Below are 16,963 nucleotides of genomic sequence, written 5' to 3' on the forward strand. Positions count from 1 at the left end.
GAGGAGGAGAGGGAGGGAGGGACCGGAAGTTAGACAAACCCATCAAAATAAAAGCTAAAGCAAGAACAATGCAAACGCAAAAGTAAATTAAGCACAAATCATTGGATAGGTGACTCAGTCTGCACATAAAGTGAGCCCACATGTGGTGATTTCTATTATATGCACTAACTTTTGCTTTAATGTGTTTTTTTTACACAGACATTAATTTTTTTTGAATCATTAATGATATTTGTTAAAATAAGTGTTAAAATACATCTTAGTGATTTTATTTTTATGCAAGTCAACTAGAAAGTTTTAGAGTCCAATTTTGCTTAACTTAGTTACTGAATGCGAAAGAGGCATGACACTCACAGATCCTTGGATTGAAATAGGAAAATTCTGTCACAGAAAAGATGGGAAATCTTTTTAAAATATCATATTTGGCAAACAGATAAGGGGGCTTTCTATTAGATTTGAGTGGTGATTGTACACCAGTGTCCAAGAGGGAAGGTGTGTGTTTGGAGGCGGTGATTGGGACTATACAGGTGAGAGGGGGGATATTAAATGTAGGGACTATGATTGGGAAAAGGAAAGCAGATATATTGTGTGTCTGAGATGGTTTAGACAATTGCAGAGGAGGGATGGTGGATATATTGGACAAAAGATGTTGAAGATGAAGTGAAGGAAGACATGCAGAGATGGAAGTAAGCTCCCTGACAGGAGAAGCCGAAAGAGAAAGATGTGTTTATTTTGGTTGTATTGTGTGGAGTTTATTGTGAAAGGCTAGACCGGATGTTTGACCGATCGCGTTTTAAACGCCGAGACGGACCAGCTCAGACGGAAAACCCTGACAGACAGCAAGCCAGGCAGAACGTAGTCCCGCTACCTGCCCGCTTCACCTCATCTTCATCAATATTATTGTTTTGACGACGTAACCCGAGACAAAAAGAGATTTAAAAAAATTCACCGACTCCATTCACAGCGGGACACCTGGGATGGAGTGACACGGCTTCCTCCGGGCGGACTTTAAACATCTCCGGAGCCTTCTCACCGGCGCATCCACGGTTTCTTTCGGCAGCTTTTATTCCGTCTTATGGCCACCTGTTACCGTCAGGTTCAGACCTGCAGACAGCCTCGCCGCGGATCTTCAGAAAACCTCCACCAAGTAAGCGCTTTCCGCCGGATTTCTCTCTGCAGAAGTTGGCAGCGCAAAGGTGCATCATCTGCCCAGCTGTGGGGATCAGGAGTGCGCTTTAGACTTCACCTGAACGAGCCCGTTTACTTCAAGCTCCTTTCAGATTTTATACTCAAACAGTGCATTTTTACACAGAGTTTTATTTTCTTGTGCAGTGAGCTGATGTTCGCGTTGCTCTGACAGAGACAAGCCCCGACATGTCAGAGCACGAAAAGCTAACAACGTGGCGGTAAAAACATAAATATAAGCTAATTTTGTTTCGCGGTAGTGCGGACAGGTTCGTAAAGTCAACGCTGTTTTTTTTGTTTCTGTGTTTTTTTCCTCTCGTGGATTTTATTTTTAAATTGTCAGTGTTGACTCTGTGCCCGGAAATGAACAACATTGGGTGCATTTGTGGCGACAAAATATTAAATAAACGGTTTTGTTGAGTTTTGTTCGTGCCCCGCTTTCTGCTCGGTGACAGCGAACATCGAAGTGTTCCGCCGTTAAATCAGCGCGCGCGTCTCTGTTCTTCGCTGTGTGAGTTCGCGAGCGCGCTTCCTCGTGCACGGGCGGCACGGATTTGTTTACAAACACAGGTCTCGTGCTCCGAAAATGGAGCCGCTGGTGCCTCCTAGCGGCCTACAGCAGAATATACCGGAGGAAAAATCAGAGGCGCCAAAAATAGATCTGTGGTTTTTTATTTTATTTTTTTTAAATCTTCAGTTTACTTGTTTTTACACCGTCCAGCTGCCTCTGTGCGCTCAACAAACTAAAATGATTATTGTCTGACGTATTTTTAGTTGTTATAATAAATTAATTTACACAGTCTTGTATATTTGCACCTTTAAAAACAACGTAACCTCTAAAAACCAGTAAAAACCTTTTAAAACAATGAAAACTAAAATAACTTTGGATATTTATAAAAATGGGCAAAATAATAAAAAATCTATATATAGGAGAGGTCTTAATTTTGAGTTAAGCTTTAGTGCCTGTGTTTATGGAGACTGGGGTGTGTGTTATACTTTCTGATGAATGGCAGCCATAACAAAAACCAAAACCAACGCTGAAACCAATAAAAACAGAACTAAAACTTTAAACTGTAAAAACACAACTGAATTGAAAATTAACACAAAATTTTAAAACTTCTGTCTTCCTTAATTAGGCTACAACTGATATGGCCAGAGCACAGACCATACAGAGCGCTGGAGAAACCCCTGCTGGAGGAAACTCCTCTCTTCCGTGTCACAACACCTGCCGAGTGGAGCTGCCTTGCCCCCTCCACACCTGGCCTGGGATGCTCAATAGTACGACCACCACCCCCTCCTCCTCCGGGACCAGCACTGGTGCCATACACATCCACCACTATCACCATCACCACCATCACCTGCAGCCCATGCAGGCTCTCTATGTGTCGTACCCGCTGTCGTACTCCCACCCAGACGACAACGACGACCCCCGAGTTCACCAGCAGTTACCCGCAGCATCGCCTCCCAACCGGAGGGATTTGAGGTGCAGAGGTGCACCTGCACCCGGTGACGTCTCAGGAGAGCGTTCAGGTAATATTGAATATTTACAGTTTTGCACACAGTGAGTTGTAGCATGGTGTAATATTAAAACTACGTGGGGTAGTTCTACTTGTTTTGACAGGCTGGCAGAAAAGAAGGTTAATGTAACACCAAGCCCGAGTGCGGTGTTAATCATTACCCTTTCAGCCACAGCCAGAGTGATTCCAACAGAGTAAATGTGGAACATAGTATGTTTGTGTGAAGCCATGTGGGGCACATTCTGTCAGGGATATAGCACAAATACAACAACTCTTGTTCAACAACTCAGGGAAGCTAAACTTTGTCTTGTGCAGTACACTTGCAGCTTTAATTGAAGCTTTATTTCTTTTAATTTGTGGTAGTTTTTAACATATTCCAGAAAAGAAAAAGTCTCTGTCTTACAGTGTAACAGATCAAAATGTCAGAATCTGTCTCAGTTTGTCTCGGCTGGTCAGGTGAGCCTTAGCAAATCTGATTTTAAAAGCCGCTGCAGCAGGAAGCAAGCTGCATGTATACACAACGAGCAGTAGCGGTTGTGATCAGATGTGACTCAGCCACAACCACACGCAAGTGTTTGCCTTCCAGACCCCCACCCTTAAGTAAACACCAGCGTTATCAGTTAGCAGGAGAGTATCGGTTGGTTGTGTTTACTGGAGCCGTGGCTTTATTTACTTGACATGAGTTTGTTTGGGCAGCGCTGATGAGTGGGGACAGGTGGAGGGTAGAGATGAGATGTGCTCCAGCTGTCGCAGGGATCAACATGTGGTCCCTCTTTGGCAGAGTGACCTTGAGGCCAGCTGGCCTTTATGCTGATCTTTCAAGAAGCTGCCCAAGGTGCCACAGACGCCTCAAACTGCTCAGAGTTTATGGCGCAAGGCCGGATTCATTCCAGGGGACATTAGAGTCGCTGCCACTTTGTAATATTAGTAAAAAGGGCTCTGAAAGCTCATTGTGCTGCTGTCGCTCTGAATAAGGTGTCTGTGATAAGATGTTGATTTGTGCCTGAGGCTGTTTAAGACATTCAGCCCTCCGCTTCAGAAAGAAAATTACCTCTCCGGGCGATTCAGGAATCAGGTGAAGTAAGCCCAAGAGTCTGTATCCTGGAGGAAAATTTATCAGAAAGGTGAATTCAGGTGAGGTTGCAGAAGTGGCTCAGCAGGTTTGACTTTAACCCATGCTGTTGTGACAGGGCTGTAGCAATGTAAACAAATATCTTACCATCCTCCTCCTCCTCCTCTCTCAGCTGTAGTTCAGCTGTGCATGCAGGCATGTTGAGACATGTCCCCGCCTGCAATAAAGAAACAATCTGCAGTTTCCTCCTCATGAGAGGCTCAGCCCGGCAGCACAGAGTCAGGTCAGCCTGTCAGTGTGTCACCAGCAGGAAATGAGGCCAAAGAGTCAAAGCTGCAGGGATTTATTCAGTTAGGTTTTTTTTTTTATTATTATTTTAAAAAAACAGCTTTACAAAAGTCGGTTTATCAGATTAAAAGTTTGCTAAGCAGGCTTATGAGTCAATCACTAAGCCAGTTAATGGGCAAGTGGATTTGTTATTCAGTGAGTGGGTAAGTTGATTATTCAGCTATCTGCACAGAAACCGAGTTAATCAATTAGTCGTAAAGCTGTAATAATTATTGAGCCACCATCAGTCAGCCAATTATTTAATAAACCAGAGGGTCAGACTGTTTTCACACATGAACGTTGGATGATTCCTGGTCAGGATGCTTTACAGCAGGAAGTAGTCCGCTTCAAATGTTCTGTCGCTGCAGGAAGTACTTTAGGTGAGAGAGACACCTGAATAGCTGCTATTCACACATCACCGCAATCAAACATTACACAGATTTTTTTTCTTTATCTTTTACCAGGAAGCTGACAGGTTAAAGACCGGACAATGTGCCAGATTTTTATGCTTTCAGGTGATGTCTAGGAAAGTTTGTGGCCGCGAGTCTTAAAATGGTTTACTCATTAGTTAATTGCTCCAAAGCTCGCAGCGAGTCATCAAGGTGAGATAGTTTGCTTTGCCGTACAATGCGCTCCTTTGCGGTCACGTCATTCGCGGGCTCGTGTGCAGCGCATTTGCTTAGGTTGTGTATTTGTTAAGGAAACAATGTTTCAGAGCTTCCAGCGCAGTCAGCGGAAATTCAGTAAACTAGATAGTTCCCAGTTCCCTGTTTTGCTCTTCTCTGTTTCGGTTCATCTGCAGGTATCTGTTTCTTATATGGGTGTTATAAAAGTAAAGACACTGCATTACAGACGTCCACGGTATCATGTCACGGGACATCCTCCCATAACGTTATGGCCATATTAGCCTGATGAGTGCTGTACTGCTTAAAGATCATTAGAAATGGTGGTTTTGGAGGCTTGTTGCATCCCAAGTTTATAGATATTAGTGAAATATTAATAACAGAACTAAAGTAGGTAGAGTTATCCAGCTCACCATTAAGCCTTCTGCCTCCCCCGTCGGTGTGTCTTTAGGTTTAGTCTGAGGTTTTTAATGCCACCCCCTCTTCACCTCACCCACCCCTTCTGTCTCTAGTGGCTCCCACACTTAACTGGTCAAGGGGGTCTCTCTGTCACCTTGTCACCCCGTCAGCCTATCAGACGGACAGGTTCATCTAGAAACCCGCCCCCTTTCCTCTAGGTCATCCTATCACAGCTCAGCCCCCTGTGCTGTCTTCCAATCACACGCAGATGTCTCCAGGAGTGCTGCCTCAGAGTTACCTTGGCAACAAGCCAGGGTTTTCCTGTTTGTGTTTTTTTTTTTTTTTTTTTCTCCTCGCCGCTCTCTCTTTTCTCTCTTCCTCTCTCTCTCTCTCTCTCGCCGTCTCACTCCGTCTCTCTCTGTCTAGTCACCTGCATCTTTAAAGGATAAGTTATAATCCTCCTAGCAAAGTGGATGCTGCGGTTGCCGGGGGCGCCACTGGCGCTCGGCGTTGTGCCGGTGACAGGGTTGTTTCAAAGAAGCTGTGTGATTGGACAAAGTAGAAAACAAGCCGGGGAACCAAAGGTGTGCCGTAGGGAGGTCACAGAGGGCATCTGTTCAGCTTTTAGAGACGAGTTATTCAAATTAAAGAGGCTGAAATCTAAAATCGAAGCCAGCAGATGATTAACTTTTAATTAGTTCATCTGCATCAAAATTAAAAGACTGAGGTAGTTAAAGTATTTATCCGGTTACGATGCTTTCCACACTATGAAAAAGGATTTAAGAAACACTTAAACCAAAATGCACAAAGTAAGTACAGATATGTAAATGAAAAGAATAAGATGATATATATCGAGTTTTCTTAAAGTCATAATATCTCAAACAGATTCAGGTCTGATTTTAGTTTGGATTGTCACGACGGAGGAATCAGACTGGAGGCTCAGGTATCTGCTTGTCCAAGAAAACAAAACAAAAATCATTCTGTAAACACAACAAACACACAAAAGCTCTCTATGCCAGACTTATTAAGCAGATTAAGAGATTACTCTCCCAAGTTCCATGAAGAGGAAGATAAGTCACTCCATCAGCCTCCTCCTTAAGAAATTTGTATGTTTGTCGGTCTGTGTGAGAAAACGAAACATTTCTTTTTAGCCTGATTTACTCTCGGAGGTCAAGAAAATCCACCTCCTCGGCCTCTTTTCCCACTGAAATGCATAAAATTTAAATTATTATGATTCCCCTGTATGTAATTTTTAATCCGGTTTTCCTCTGTGGAGGAGTTCAGTGTCTGTGTGGGCACACATCCCCTCTGACTTAACCTGTCTGCACAAGGAGGCCATTAATGTATGCTGCTTGTTGACAATCAATTGATGATAATCAGAAACTCTGCAGGAGCTTCTGGCCGTTCACACGTGAACATTTCTTCTCACTTGAGAGGCAGATGGAGTTCATGGGGAAGGTAAAAATAAATTCTTATATGCAGTTTTCTTTTCTTCTGCAGACTCGAGCAGACAGGAGCTCCAGCAGCCCTCCAGCCGGCTGCGACCTCAGTCTAACATGTTGCCCCGAAATGAGCGGCCATCCTGGGCTTCGCCTCGCCGCAGAGCTCCTGGGGGAGAAGCAGTGCAGGAGCAGGAGATCAGGAGGGTGGCGAACCAGCTGAGGACAATTGGAGATGAGCTGAACGTCACGCTCCTCCGCAGAGCGGTAAGGAGGGTGACGGGAAATAACTGGGCTCAGTTTTAACCTTTAACCCTAAAGTCGCTGAGCTGTTTTGGCGACTGCAATGGGTTTTTTTTTCAGTGTGGAGTTGATGGTGACGTAAGTGCGAAGTGCTTTCTAGTCCTTGAAAGCAGCGCAGTTACATTGATTCTTTCCCCCGCCCTGCTCTTTCATTGTTATCAGGTTTATAAGTGGATGTGAGTTCAATGAGTAATTGCACGTGTGCATGAGAGCGAAGAGAGATCGATATTTGTGAGTGCGAACGAGTGGATCAATTACAACTGTGTGCGCTCCTATCTCCATCTTTTATTCATTGTTTGCTCCTGTTCATTAGTTATCTGTTTTCTATCTGGGCAGCAGGGAAGGACCCAAAGTTAGTCGCTGTTAGCAGATCATGTCAGATTTTAAAAGTAAAAGCCCTTAGTTGTTTCAATACATTTTTGCCATGAAGGAGCATCCACACAGGAAGTAACTTAGAGCAACCTGGTGCCCAAAGACTCTGTAGTGACGGAGTTTCAGCAACTACAAGGGAGCAGGTGTAAAATAATGAATGCTGCGAGGCCATAGTTAAACTTTTCTCACCTTTTGAAGCGAGTGAGGCGAGGGAAGCAGTTGTAGCAAAGGATACTGTTGATACATGAGGGTGTGGCAGGTACGTTAGATGGTAGCCTAGGCAACAGCTGCTCCATAAGAAGTTGCTTTATGTGTGCACTAAATGCCACTGTTAGTTGAAGTTAGGGGGGCAGGGATAGCTCAGTAGGTAGAGTGGTTGCACCATGATCGGAAGGTTGGGGGTTCAACTCCACTGAATGGCTACCCTGAGGTACGCCGGGCGCTGCCCACTGCTTCACTGGGTGAATGGGTTTAATGCAGAGGAGTAATTTCCCTACGGGGACTAACACATACACATTACACATTACATTACACGTTACAATGTGCTTTAAAATATGCAATGTTTTCAAAATAAAAGCCACTGTTAGTTGAAGAAAGTAATGAGAAAGATCAGGTATTTCATATTTTCAAAATAAAATCCATTATTTTGTTAAACTGTTGTTGTTTTCAAAATAAAAGCCTTCAGTTATATATGGGAAGTTATTAGGATGCTTTAATTCTGCTGGATTTTTCAAATTACAAGTCCCTTGTAGATATCAAACCCTCGGAATGGTCATAATTATGTCAGATTTTCACAATAAGAGCCCCAAGTTAGTTATAAATGAAGAATAAAAGCACACTAAAGGCCTTGTGTCTAGTATTTGTTTTTTTCAGCTGCAGGTAAGAAACTAAGACCTGCAATAGCAGCAATCCTGAGGTTTCTCCAGAATTTGCATCATCTAGCTCTTTCTTCTTTCTCTCCTTTCATTCAGAAATTAGGTCACACATGGAGCTCTTTAATCCTTTTTTTTCTTCCTTTTGTCTGAATGACAGCGTTCTCCTCCCTTTACTGTCTGTTTCTTTTGATTGTTATTTCTTTATCTCGCTCCCTCTCCGGCCCCGCCCTGCCTCTGTGCTCTACATCGCGTGAGGAGTCGGCAGTGACCTCCCCCCCCTCCCCTCCTCCTCCCTCCCACCTCCTCTCCCCTCTCACTCCCTCACCATCCCGCCTTTTGCACACAAACAAAGATGACGTCACCTCCTCCTGGCTCGCACTCAGACATGAGTTGCTCACTTTATGAGGATGTAGCCACCCACCCGCCTCCCCGCGTACTCCTCCTTGCAGACAAGTGCAGCAGGTTTCAGGGTTTGCTTCTCGTGTAACTGTCTGCCGCTCTGTCTTCACACTGAGAGAGATACTTCAGTCTCTGGGGGAAACTGAGGAAACTGTGCGTGTTGTTTATGATCTAGTCAGTTTTTCTGAACGAGCACTTTGAAACAAAAGCAATGAGGAAAGGGAGGAAGGAGGGATGGAGGTTGCAAAGGAAGCATATAGGGAGGTGTAACCACAACCACAGCCACAGAGGTTCATCGTCCTCCACACAGGAACACTCTTGTTTTCCTCGTGTTCGGGCTCAGCGCTCCTCATTATTAGTCTTTCTCTCCATTTATCTCTTTCTGGCCACTTCTTGTTTCAGAAGCATATATTTATTAATATTTTAAAAACATGAAAAACAAATCAAAAAGCAGGAAAAGGCACCTTTCATAGCTCAACATGGAAACATCTAAATGCATCTATATATTTTTTTTTGTCCATTCAAGAATTAATAAGAGATATTTTTCCTTTAGTAGATGTTATTCTTTGTCACAGTGGGGTTGACGTATGTGTCTTTTCTGGTTACTTCTCTTCCTAGGAGTAAGACAATGGCACATTTATGTTCAATCATGTGACATTTGTGTCCAATAACACGGTGACTTTGTCAGATTAGGCGATTACAGCGTTACGAGTACTTGCCATGTCACGACGGGGCTACCTGTGCAGGATAAGCGGTTTCTGAGCAGCATCCACTGAGCCTGAGTTAACCTTTGCACCTAAGAAGTTAAAAATGGGATTAAATAACTGGGCAGATGTTTGCAGCTGATATGATTTGAGTAAATCGAGGTTAAACATGATTCTGGTATATAAACGTTCTCTTCATTCAGAGAGGTGTCTGCACAGTTTTCTTCATAATCTTCAACCAATGTAGCATCTCTGAAAGTTCATAAATGATCAGCTGACATCGTTTATATAGTTTCAATCACTTTGTTGTTGCTGCTGCTCCTCCGTGTGTCAACAAGGGCATCTGGAGACAACAATGACTTGCATGAAGCTGCAGCCATGTGATTAAGTGTCTTCTATGAGCTGTTTCGGGGTCATTTTGTCAATGCATGCGCATTTTTAGCATCTAAAAAGGTCAGTTGTTGAATAATGAAATGTTGTTGAATCTTATTTGGACTTCATTTGGTCTTTTCCTTCTCCCTCCAGCACGGCGGCCCTCACTGGCACGACTTCAGAGACGTCTGCCGAGGCCTCCTCAGCTTCATCACCCAGACTCTCAGCACTCTCTACAGGCTCACATAGACTTGCTGTAGCGAACAAGACAACCCGGACTGGCTGCTGCTCTTCATCGTCACTCACACCTGGAGGTGCGACTGAAAACATCCGTTGAACAAAAGAGGCGTTGGGAAGATGAAAGCGGCAGCTGGATCGGGCTGCTTCCTGTGGAAACTGGATCCTGCCTGTCCGTCTGACTGCCTGTCAGTCAGCCCGTCTGCTGGTACGGACCGCTGCTGATGGACTGACCTGTATATTTTGTAAAATTGTTATTATTATTTTTTCTCAATGTCGTGTCTCGGGGCTCAGCTCTTTATGTAGCAGGTGTGACTCAGCTCGTGTGAGTCGGAGTGTATGTGTGTGTGCACACATGGAAGATGTGGGTCAAACAGAAGCTGTGAGGTCCTTAGAAAAGTTTAAAGCCACTAGAAGTGTATGAGGTATGTGAACCTCTGAGCCTTAGCCCTAATTCCAACCCCGTGCTGTCAGAGTTTGGGATCTGTGATGCTCTTCCAGGGTTAAAGTACAGAAATGATATTTAAAATTAGGATGGTAAATCTTTTGATTTTAATATCAGCTGGAGGATGCAAAATCATTTCAGTTTCAATAGACTGCATCTCTCCAGCTCTTCCCTCTGAATATATAAAAAATTGTGTTTTTCTGCTGCGGTGTTCAGCATTACAGGACTGTCAAAGGCACGATTTGACCCTCGTCTGATGTGTGCGTGTTGCCGTTGTGTCTTTATCGTGCAACCTGTGTCCCTCTTCTTATAAACTGTGAAAACTGGGCGCTGTGGTTGCATCGCAGGGAAAAACAAAACGGAGCGAAGCACAGACCGAACCTTTCTCTCAATCTGCTTCATGTCAGTGTACAATGTGCCTTTCTGCTTGGCGCTCTGTTGAGGTCTAATCTCCAACACCAGGACAATCAGCCCCCCCCCCCCCCCCCCACACACACACACACAGAGTGAATAAAACACACTTAATGTTGGAGTGGCTTGTTTGCAGTCACTGGATTCGAGCGTTCACATTACATTCAAACGTTCCAGCTTCACTCGCTCGCCCGCCTGTGTTGACAGTGTTCATAGTTACTTGATCAACTGTAAATATTCTTTTGGAAGATGAAACTTATCCCAATCCAAAGGTTTGGATGGAGAGTTGGAAGATGTTTTGTTTTTTATGTTGTAACTGTAGAGTCTGAATTTAAATCCAGTGGATTTGGGAAGATATCAGCAAAAGAGAAATATATGATTTGGATCTTTATGATTGTTGGAAAGTATTCGATGATGTTTGTCAGGTGAGCCCTCTGGTTGTGGGATTATTTTCATTGTAGTTTAAAAAGCGGGGGGAGGGGGGGGGGGTCGATTGCTCGTATTAAGAGCATAATTTATTTTGAAAAGTAGCCTAGCTGTAGCATGGTTTTTGTTTGGGGTTTTTTATGTTATTGTTTTTGTTTTTTTTCACACATTCCTGATCAAAAACTTTAATTTAAGCGCTACTTGAGTTGAAACAGTTAAAAAACGGACTGATTTAGAAATCACCCACAGTGAAAACACTCATTCATGCAGAAACACTCTCAGCAGTACTGTGTTAGAAAGCATTACAAACGGCCTCACTCACACTCTGTTCTCTGCTGTCTTTGGCCACGAAGCAAATGTGAAAAATGAGACGTGAGGAGCATTACTGAACCATGTGAAAGCCACATTTGTGAATATGAAATGAGATGGGGAAGAAATGGTACCAAAAAGTTTCCCTTTAGCCTCTTTTAAAGCACAAAGAAGAAGAAATCTGCCGTCGCAGGCTCATAGCAATACTCAGTGTTTAGCAGCTTGAATCGACTGGGGCGAACCAAACGGACGCCGAGTCGTCTGTGACGATTTTCTTTGTAAATTTATTTCCAAAACCGTGTGATTTCTGTTTTTATTCGACAGCTGTAGTGCTGCTGGTGCTACACATGCTCAAGAATGCAGATTGATGTACTGTAACGTACTTTGGATTAAAGTGCCCACTTATCGGTTTTCATTTTATTTCAGGAAACGTGGGGCCTTTCAGCCTGTCTGAAACGCCGCTCTCACTCGGCCGTTTTCTACGTTTTTAGCACGGGGCCTTGTTTTTAAGACTTTTGAAAGCCTTTGTGTATAAAGTCGTAATGATACCACAGCCTGTAGAAGTTCAGCTGACTCTGAGCTGAGCAGAGGTTAAACCGCTCGCTCCGTAGACTCTCCTTCACAGCCTGTATATTTATATTTGTTCGGCCTTTTGCTCGCAGTGCTTTTAGCCGTGTTTGCCGTCATCAGAGCGGCCGGTGAACTCTGCGAGCTCGTAGCTGATGTTTCTCCTGGTTTAGCGCTCGCCTCTTTCCTACCAGCAAAGCTCAGTGTCGGTCGGCCAGTCACATGCAGTTTGTATTTGCTGTTTTCAACTTTTTTTCTATTGTAAAATTTCTACATGAATTTTGTACTTTTTTTTGTTTTTATACAATAAAGATAAGAATAAATATTTTTCCGTGTTTGGAGTTTGATTTCTAAGTTTTATCAGGAAAGTGGGATGAATGATGTGTCCTTCAGGTCCTATGCTGTTTTCTAGTTTCACATTTTTACTCTTTGACTCTGCTAGAGTAGCTTTGCATGATTCAGTTCAAAATAATCCACATTTGTGTTATACTACACCTTTCCTCAGGCCTTTAGTTCATTACCTGTTTCACACAAGTGATTTTAACTCCAGGAGCTCCAGAGCTAAAGTAAAAAACATAAAATTCTCTTGAGTCTAAAGCCTGAGCTTCTAACTCACAGGGTTTACTTCTTTATGCAGTACTGTGCAAAAGTCTTTAGCCCCCTGTAGTTTCTTAATACTTTAGTATGAAAATCGAAATAATGTGCAGGGATTTTTTTTTTTGAAATATCTGCAAACATACACAAAAGTACAGTTTATGAGACAAAAACACAAAAGCACATTTCCAACAAGCCTGAAAGCCGATACTTGGTATGACCCTCTTTATTCTCCAGGCATCTTTCTCTACATTTATTTAATTATTCTGCAGAAATAGGTCTCCAGGATTCTTAAAGGACATTCAAAGCTCTTTGGCTGCCTTTTGTTCTGCTCTTTGTCAGGATGATCTCACACTTTTTATAATAACGATGAGGTCCGGGCTCTGGGGAGGCCAAATAATGGCTGACCATTCTGTTTTCTTCTATCCTCACATGCTTTTACTCCCCTGGCAGTGTGTTTGGGATAACTATCATACTGAAATATGATTACGTTTCCAATCAGATGCTTTTCCAGAGGATCCTGCATCTGATTTTACAGTCAAATTTGATGCTACTTTTCTTTATTCATATTTCCATCAGTTTTGATAGAGGTTTGGCTGCATGTAGACAGTCACTGTTGTACCTCTCACCTGACCTCCCAAATTACTTGAATCAAAAATTTGCAATGTGGATTCATAACTCCAGAAGACCTGTTGGCACTGAGCCTCAAGCCTATCCCAGCTGCCGTAGGGTGAGAGGTGGCATACACACCACCAGATAAACCTACCTCACTAACTGTATGTCTTTATACTGTGGGAGGAAACCAGAGTACTCACCCACGCAGACAACATGTAAACTCTCCACAGGAAGGACCTGTTGACCACTGCACCACCGTGCTTGGGGGTGGGAAGAGTTTTAAATGATTTCTTTGCGAAGTTGACTGTCACATGTAGACACAACACAGGCTCATCGCTGGAGTTTGGTTCTTGTAAAAATGTTTTAATGATTCATTGGTTAGTGTGCATTGGCTTAACAAACAAAACAACATCCCCCTGGAAATTGTCAGGTACAAGGACTGGACTGAAAATGAGTGAACAAGCAGCCAAATGTCTAAACAACTATTATTCAAGAACAGTTTAAGACTGAGGAGAAAGTCTGGCCCCTTGGAGGCAAAATGTAAAGAAATGAGGGGTGGCTTGAGAACTTTGTTCATATCTGTTCCCAGATTTTAGGATTTGTCTGTTTTCATGCAACTGACAGATTATTAAGCTGCTGTTTGTTCAGCTTTAATTATCACCTTACAATGATTTCATACTGCCTTTAAGGTCTAAAGATAAAGACTGTCTGCAGGCTTATTAGCTTAAAGCTAATACATAAAGGGTGCCGAGGTGTGTACGTTGGCAGATGCTCACTTAATTCTCTCTCGTGGTGATGTAATGTAAGAAAATACATTTAAAGCTAATAATAAATCCGTTTAAATAACCAGCGTCGCACTAATATTAGCAGGAAGCCCAGCTGGAAGCTTGTAGTTTCATTTTGATTTGTGGGATGACATCACTCTGGTGATACAGGCGAGGACAGCAGCACCGTTTTAGGATGTTGTTCATCAGATGTTTACAGATGTTGGTGCTCTGTGGCTCTGCGTGACAGCGGGTGGTGGACATCTGGAGCAGATTAGCAGACATGAGGTCGAGACCCTCGCTGCTCACAGACACACCACAAGTGTTTACAGCGATTATCAATGCAACAATCTGACACCAGATCAGGACTGAAATACGTACGCAGGCACATGTTTGGGGGCTTCTAAAGAGGCCATGTGTGACTCCTCTGTCATTTAATGTTTACTCTGAGATATTGATATTAAATTTACTTCATCAGTTAACAGTTTTAGGATTGTTTGCTGTGTGGTTGATTCATTTTTTAAAAAATGTAATAGAGTGCAATTTTTCTTTAGACTTCCTCTTAGCAGTGCACTGTTGATGTAACAGGCTAGCTTTAGTTAAAGAACAGTGTGTAAACTCAGTGCATGAGAAAAATAAAAGCCATTTTATTTATAGAAACCTTATTTTATTTAACCATTATTTAAGTCATATTTAAAGACAAAGGAAAAATAAAATAAGAGACAACACATCCATCTGATTTCTGGGCGCTGGAGCCTCTCCTGGCTCTCTGTATGTTAGCCCTTGTGATTGGCTGGCGGCCTGTCCAGGCTGCATTCACCTGGACTGGGATAGCTCATGTGGTAGGTGCTACATTAGGGCTGTTGGCTTCAGATCCACTGTTCAGTTTGTTTGTTTGTTCCCTGCGTGCACTCCAGCTTCCTCCCACAGTCCAAAGACATGCAATTAACTGCTAAAAGAGTTCTGGTGAGCCTTTACACTGTTCAGCCACACTAACACTGGAAGCCACGATGACTGAAACAATGTTTATGACACTCCTAATTATTGATTTAAGCATAGTTCTTTATATTTCCGTGAATCTTATGACGTAGCACATTTTTCTGTTAAATCAAGATATTTTAAGGTTGTTAAGCCGACCTGTGGAACATCAGGACATGTTTTACGAATTTATGAGACTAAATGGATAAAGAAAAAATATTTGGGCGATCAACTAGAATTAGAAATGACTGTTAGTTGGAGTCTTGATACATTTTACATAATCCACAAAAGACACAACTTTATCAGAGACAGACCTGCTGCTGAGCCCACACACACACACACACACACACACACACACACACACACACACACACACACACACACACACACACACTGTCTGTTACTGAGTCAACAGGCAGCACTGGAACTAGATAGCCTCACTAAAAACTGCTCAGCACAAAGAGCCAATCACTTAGCTCTGAGAGTAAAACTCGGGATGTGATTGGCTGCCACAATAGGCACTTGGTTTTTGCTGCTAAGTGGAGGCCGAAACGGAGAGAGTGACCACACAGCAGGAGCACCGGGCTGGGATTTAACTGTGTGTGGGGGGGGGGAGAAGAAGAAAAAGAAGAAGGAGGAGGAGGAGGAGAGGACAGAAAGAAGGAGGCTGAGAGAAGAAGGGGATGGAGAGAAAGAGATAAAGTGCAGTGGAGTCAGCATGTAGTCCTGAGAGCACGGAGAGTGAAATGAATGTGTGTGTTGGTAGATAAGAGTTTAGGTTTAATTAAAGGGGCAGAATGAGCTTAAAGGGACCTTCCATAATTAATCTGCTTTGCTAATCCCGGGAAAAGAGCAGCACCCGTGCTGCCTAATCGCCCCTCTGGTTTCATCACAAGGGTCGGCTTGTTTTGGTGCTCTATAGCCCTCAATCAGACAAAAACACGACACCACTCAAAAGTACACGGAGTTACTCCATACGTGGGTATTTTTCCGCACCCGGACTCAACCTCGTTCTCTTTTCATTCTCCTCGTTCTGCGTTGAACTTGCAGTGAACCCCGTGTGTGAATAGATCCGGTCCCATCTTAATTTAAAAATATGTTCATTTCTGCAGCAGGAGCCAAGAACAAGTGTGAGTCAAGGGATAGAAATATCCCCGTCTTGAGTTCTGACAGAATCAGACTAATACCAATTTGACATGACGGCTTTTATGTGGGGCAAGTTACAGCTGCCCGAGATTCTTGTTTACTTTTTCATAAAACCCCTTGAATGAGTTAGAGCTGTTCTACAAACGCAGATACAAGTCCCACATTAGTCTTACTGTAAAATACCTTAAAAATACACTTTCCTTTACAGGATTTGTGTACATTTTACACAACAAATTACAGTGAACTCAGTGGTTTAAAAGTTTGGATGTTGAGCCACAACATTAACTCTTTACCCATTGAAGCTTTCCTTTAAGACCTTCTTATAGACAAAATGACTGGGTTCACATCAGACGTTAGTGAGGCCGATCTCTACTATTCTAATAGTCACCAAACCACAACTTCAATGATATAGGATAAGGTATCAAAACTCATCTTTAAGGGTACAACAGAGGTTGTCAGATGTCGTCTTTATGTGTGAAAGAGTATTTTGGGTATTTTACAGGAAAGGAGACACAAATGATACTGTAAATAATTTTAAGTAGTGTTTTGCAGAAAAACACTTCCCAATCTTACATCATAAGTGTGCTATGCTTTTTGGGGTGCAGGCCATATTGAGTGAATTACCCTTTTATTGTTTTTAAACCTTTATTTTTTTACACAATAGATTTTCTATTATTTAGTTGAGGTTAGACAAGGGGAAGCCACTCCATAACACAACCCACGTCTCAAAAAGTACTTTACAGCGTACTGCAAGATGAGAAAATATTGTTTGTTTTTCCTGCTAAATTACCAGGAAATTAGGCAGTACTAATATTTAAGATATAGTTATTTGTTTGTTTTCTGTAAAAACCTGACTTGTTATTCCCTTGTTCTAATGTACCTACCTT

At 42.8% G+C, this 16,963-nt stretch overlaps 1 protein-coding gene across 1 annotated transcript; it reads left to right on the forward strand.

The window, feature by feature from the left end:
* Nucleotides 1–784: 784 nt before the first annotated feature.
* Nucleotides 785–12,306, forward strand: bbc3 (BCL2 binding component 3). Its single transcript, XM_082502499.1, has 4 exons — nt 785–1,144; nt 2,319–2,712; nt 6,621–6,826; nt 9,738–12,306. The coding sequence occupies exons 1-4, from the start codon at nt 1,073–1,075 to the stop codon at nt 9,831–9,833; spliced, it is 768 nt and encodes a 255-aa protein (XP_082358625.1). The 5' UTR covers nt 785–1,072; the 3' UTR covers nt 9,834–12,306.
* Nucleotides 12,307–16,963: the final 4,657 nt, after the last annotated feature.

This window comes from Aulonocara stuartgranti (assembly GCF_965226115.1).
Source record: "Aulonocara stuartgranti genome assembly, chromosome: 14".
Lineage (NCBI taxonomy): Eukaryota > Metazoa > Chordata > Actinopteri > Cichliformes > Cichlidae > Aulonocara > Aulonocara stuartgranti.

Coding starts and splice junctions, on each gene's coding strand:
- bbc3 (XM_082502499.1), top strand. CDS start 1,073: ATGGCCACCTGTTACCGTCAGGTTCAGACCTGCAGACAGCCTCGCCGC. Junction 1,145..2,318: donor CTTCAGAAAACCTCCACCAA/GTAAGCGCTTTC, acceptor TTCCTTAATTAG/GCTACAACTGATATGGCCAG. Junction 2,713..6,620: donor CGTCTCAGGAGAGCGTTCAG/GTAATATTGAAT, acceptor TTTCTTCTGCAG/ACTCGAGCAGACAGGAGCTC.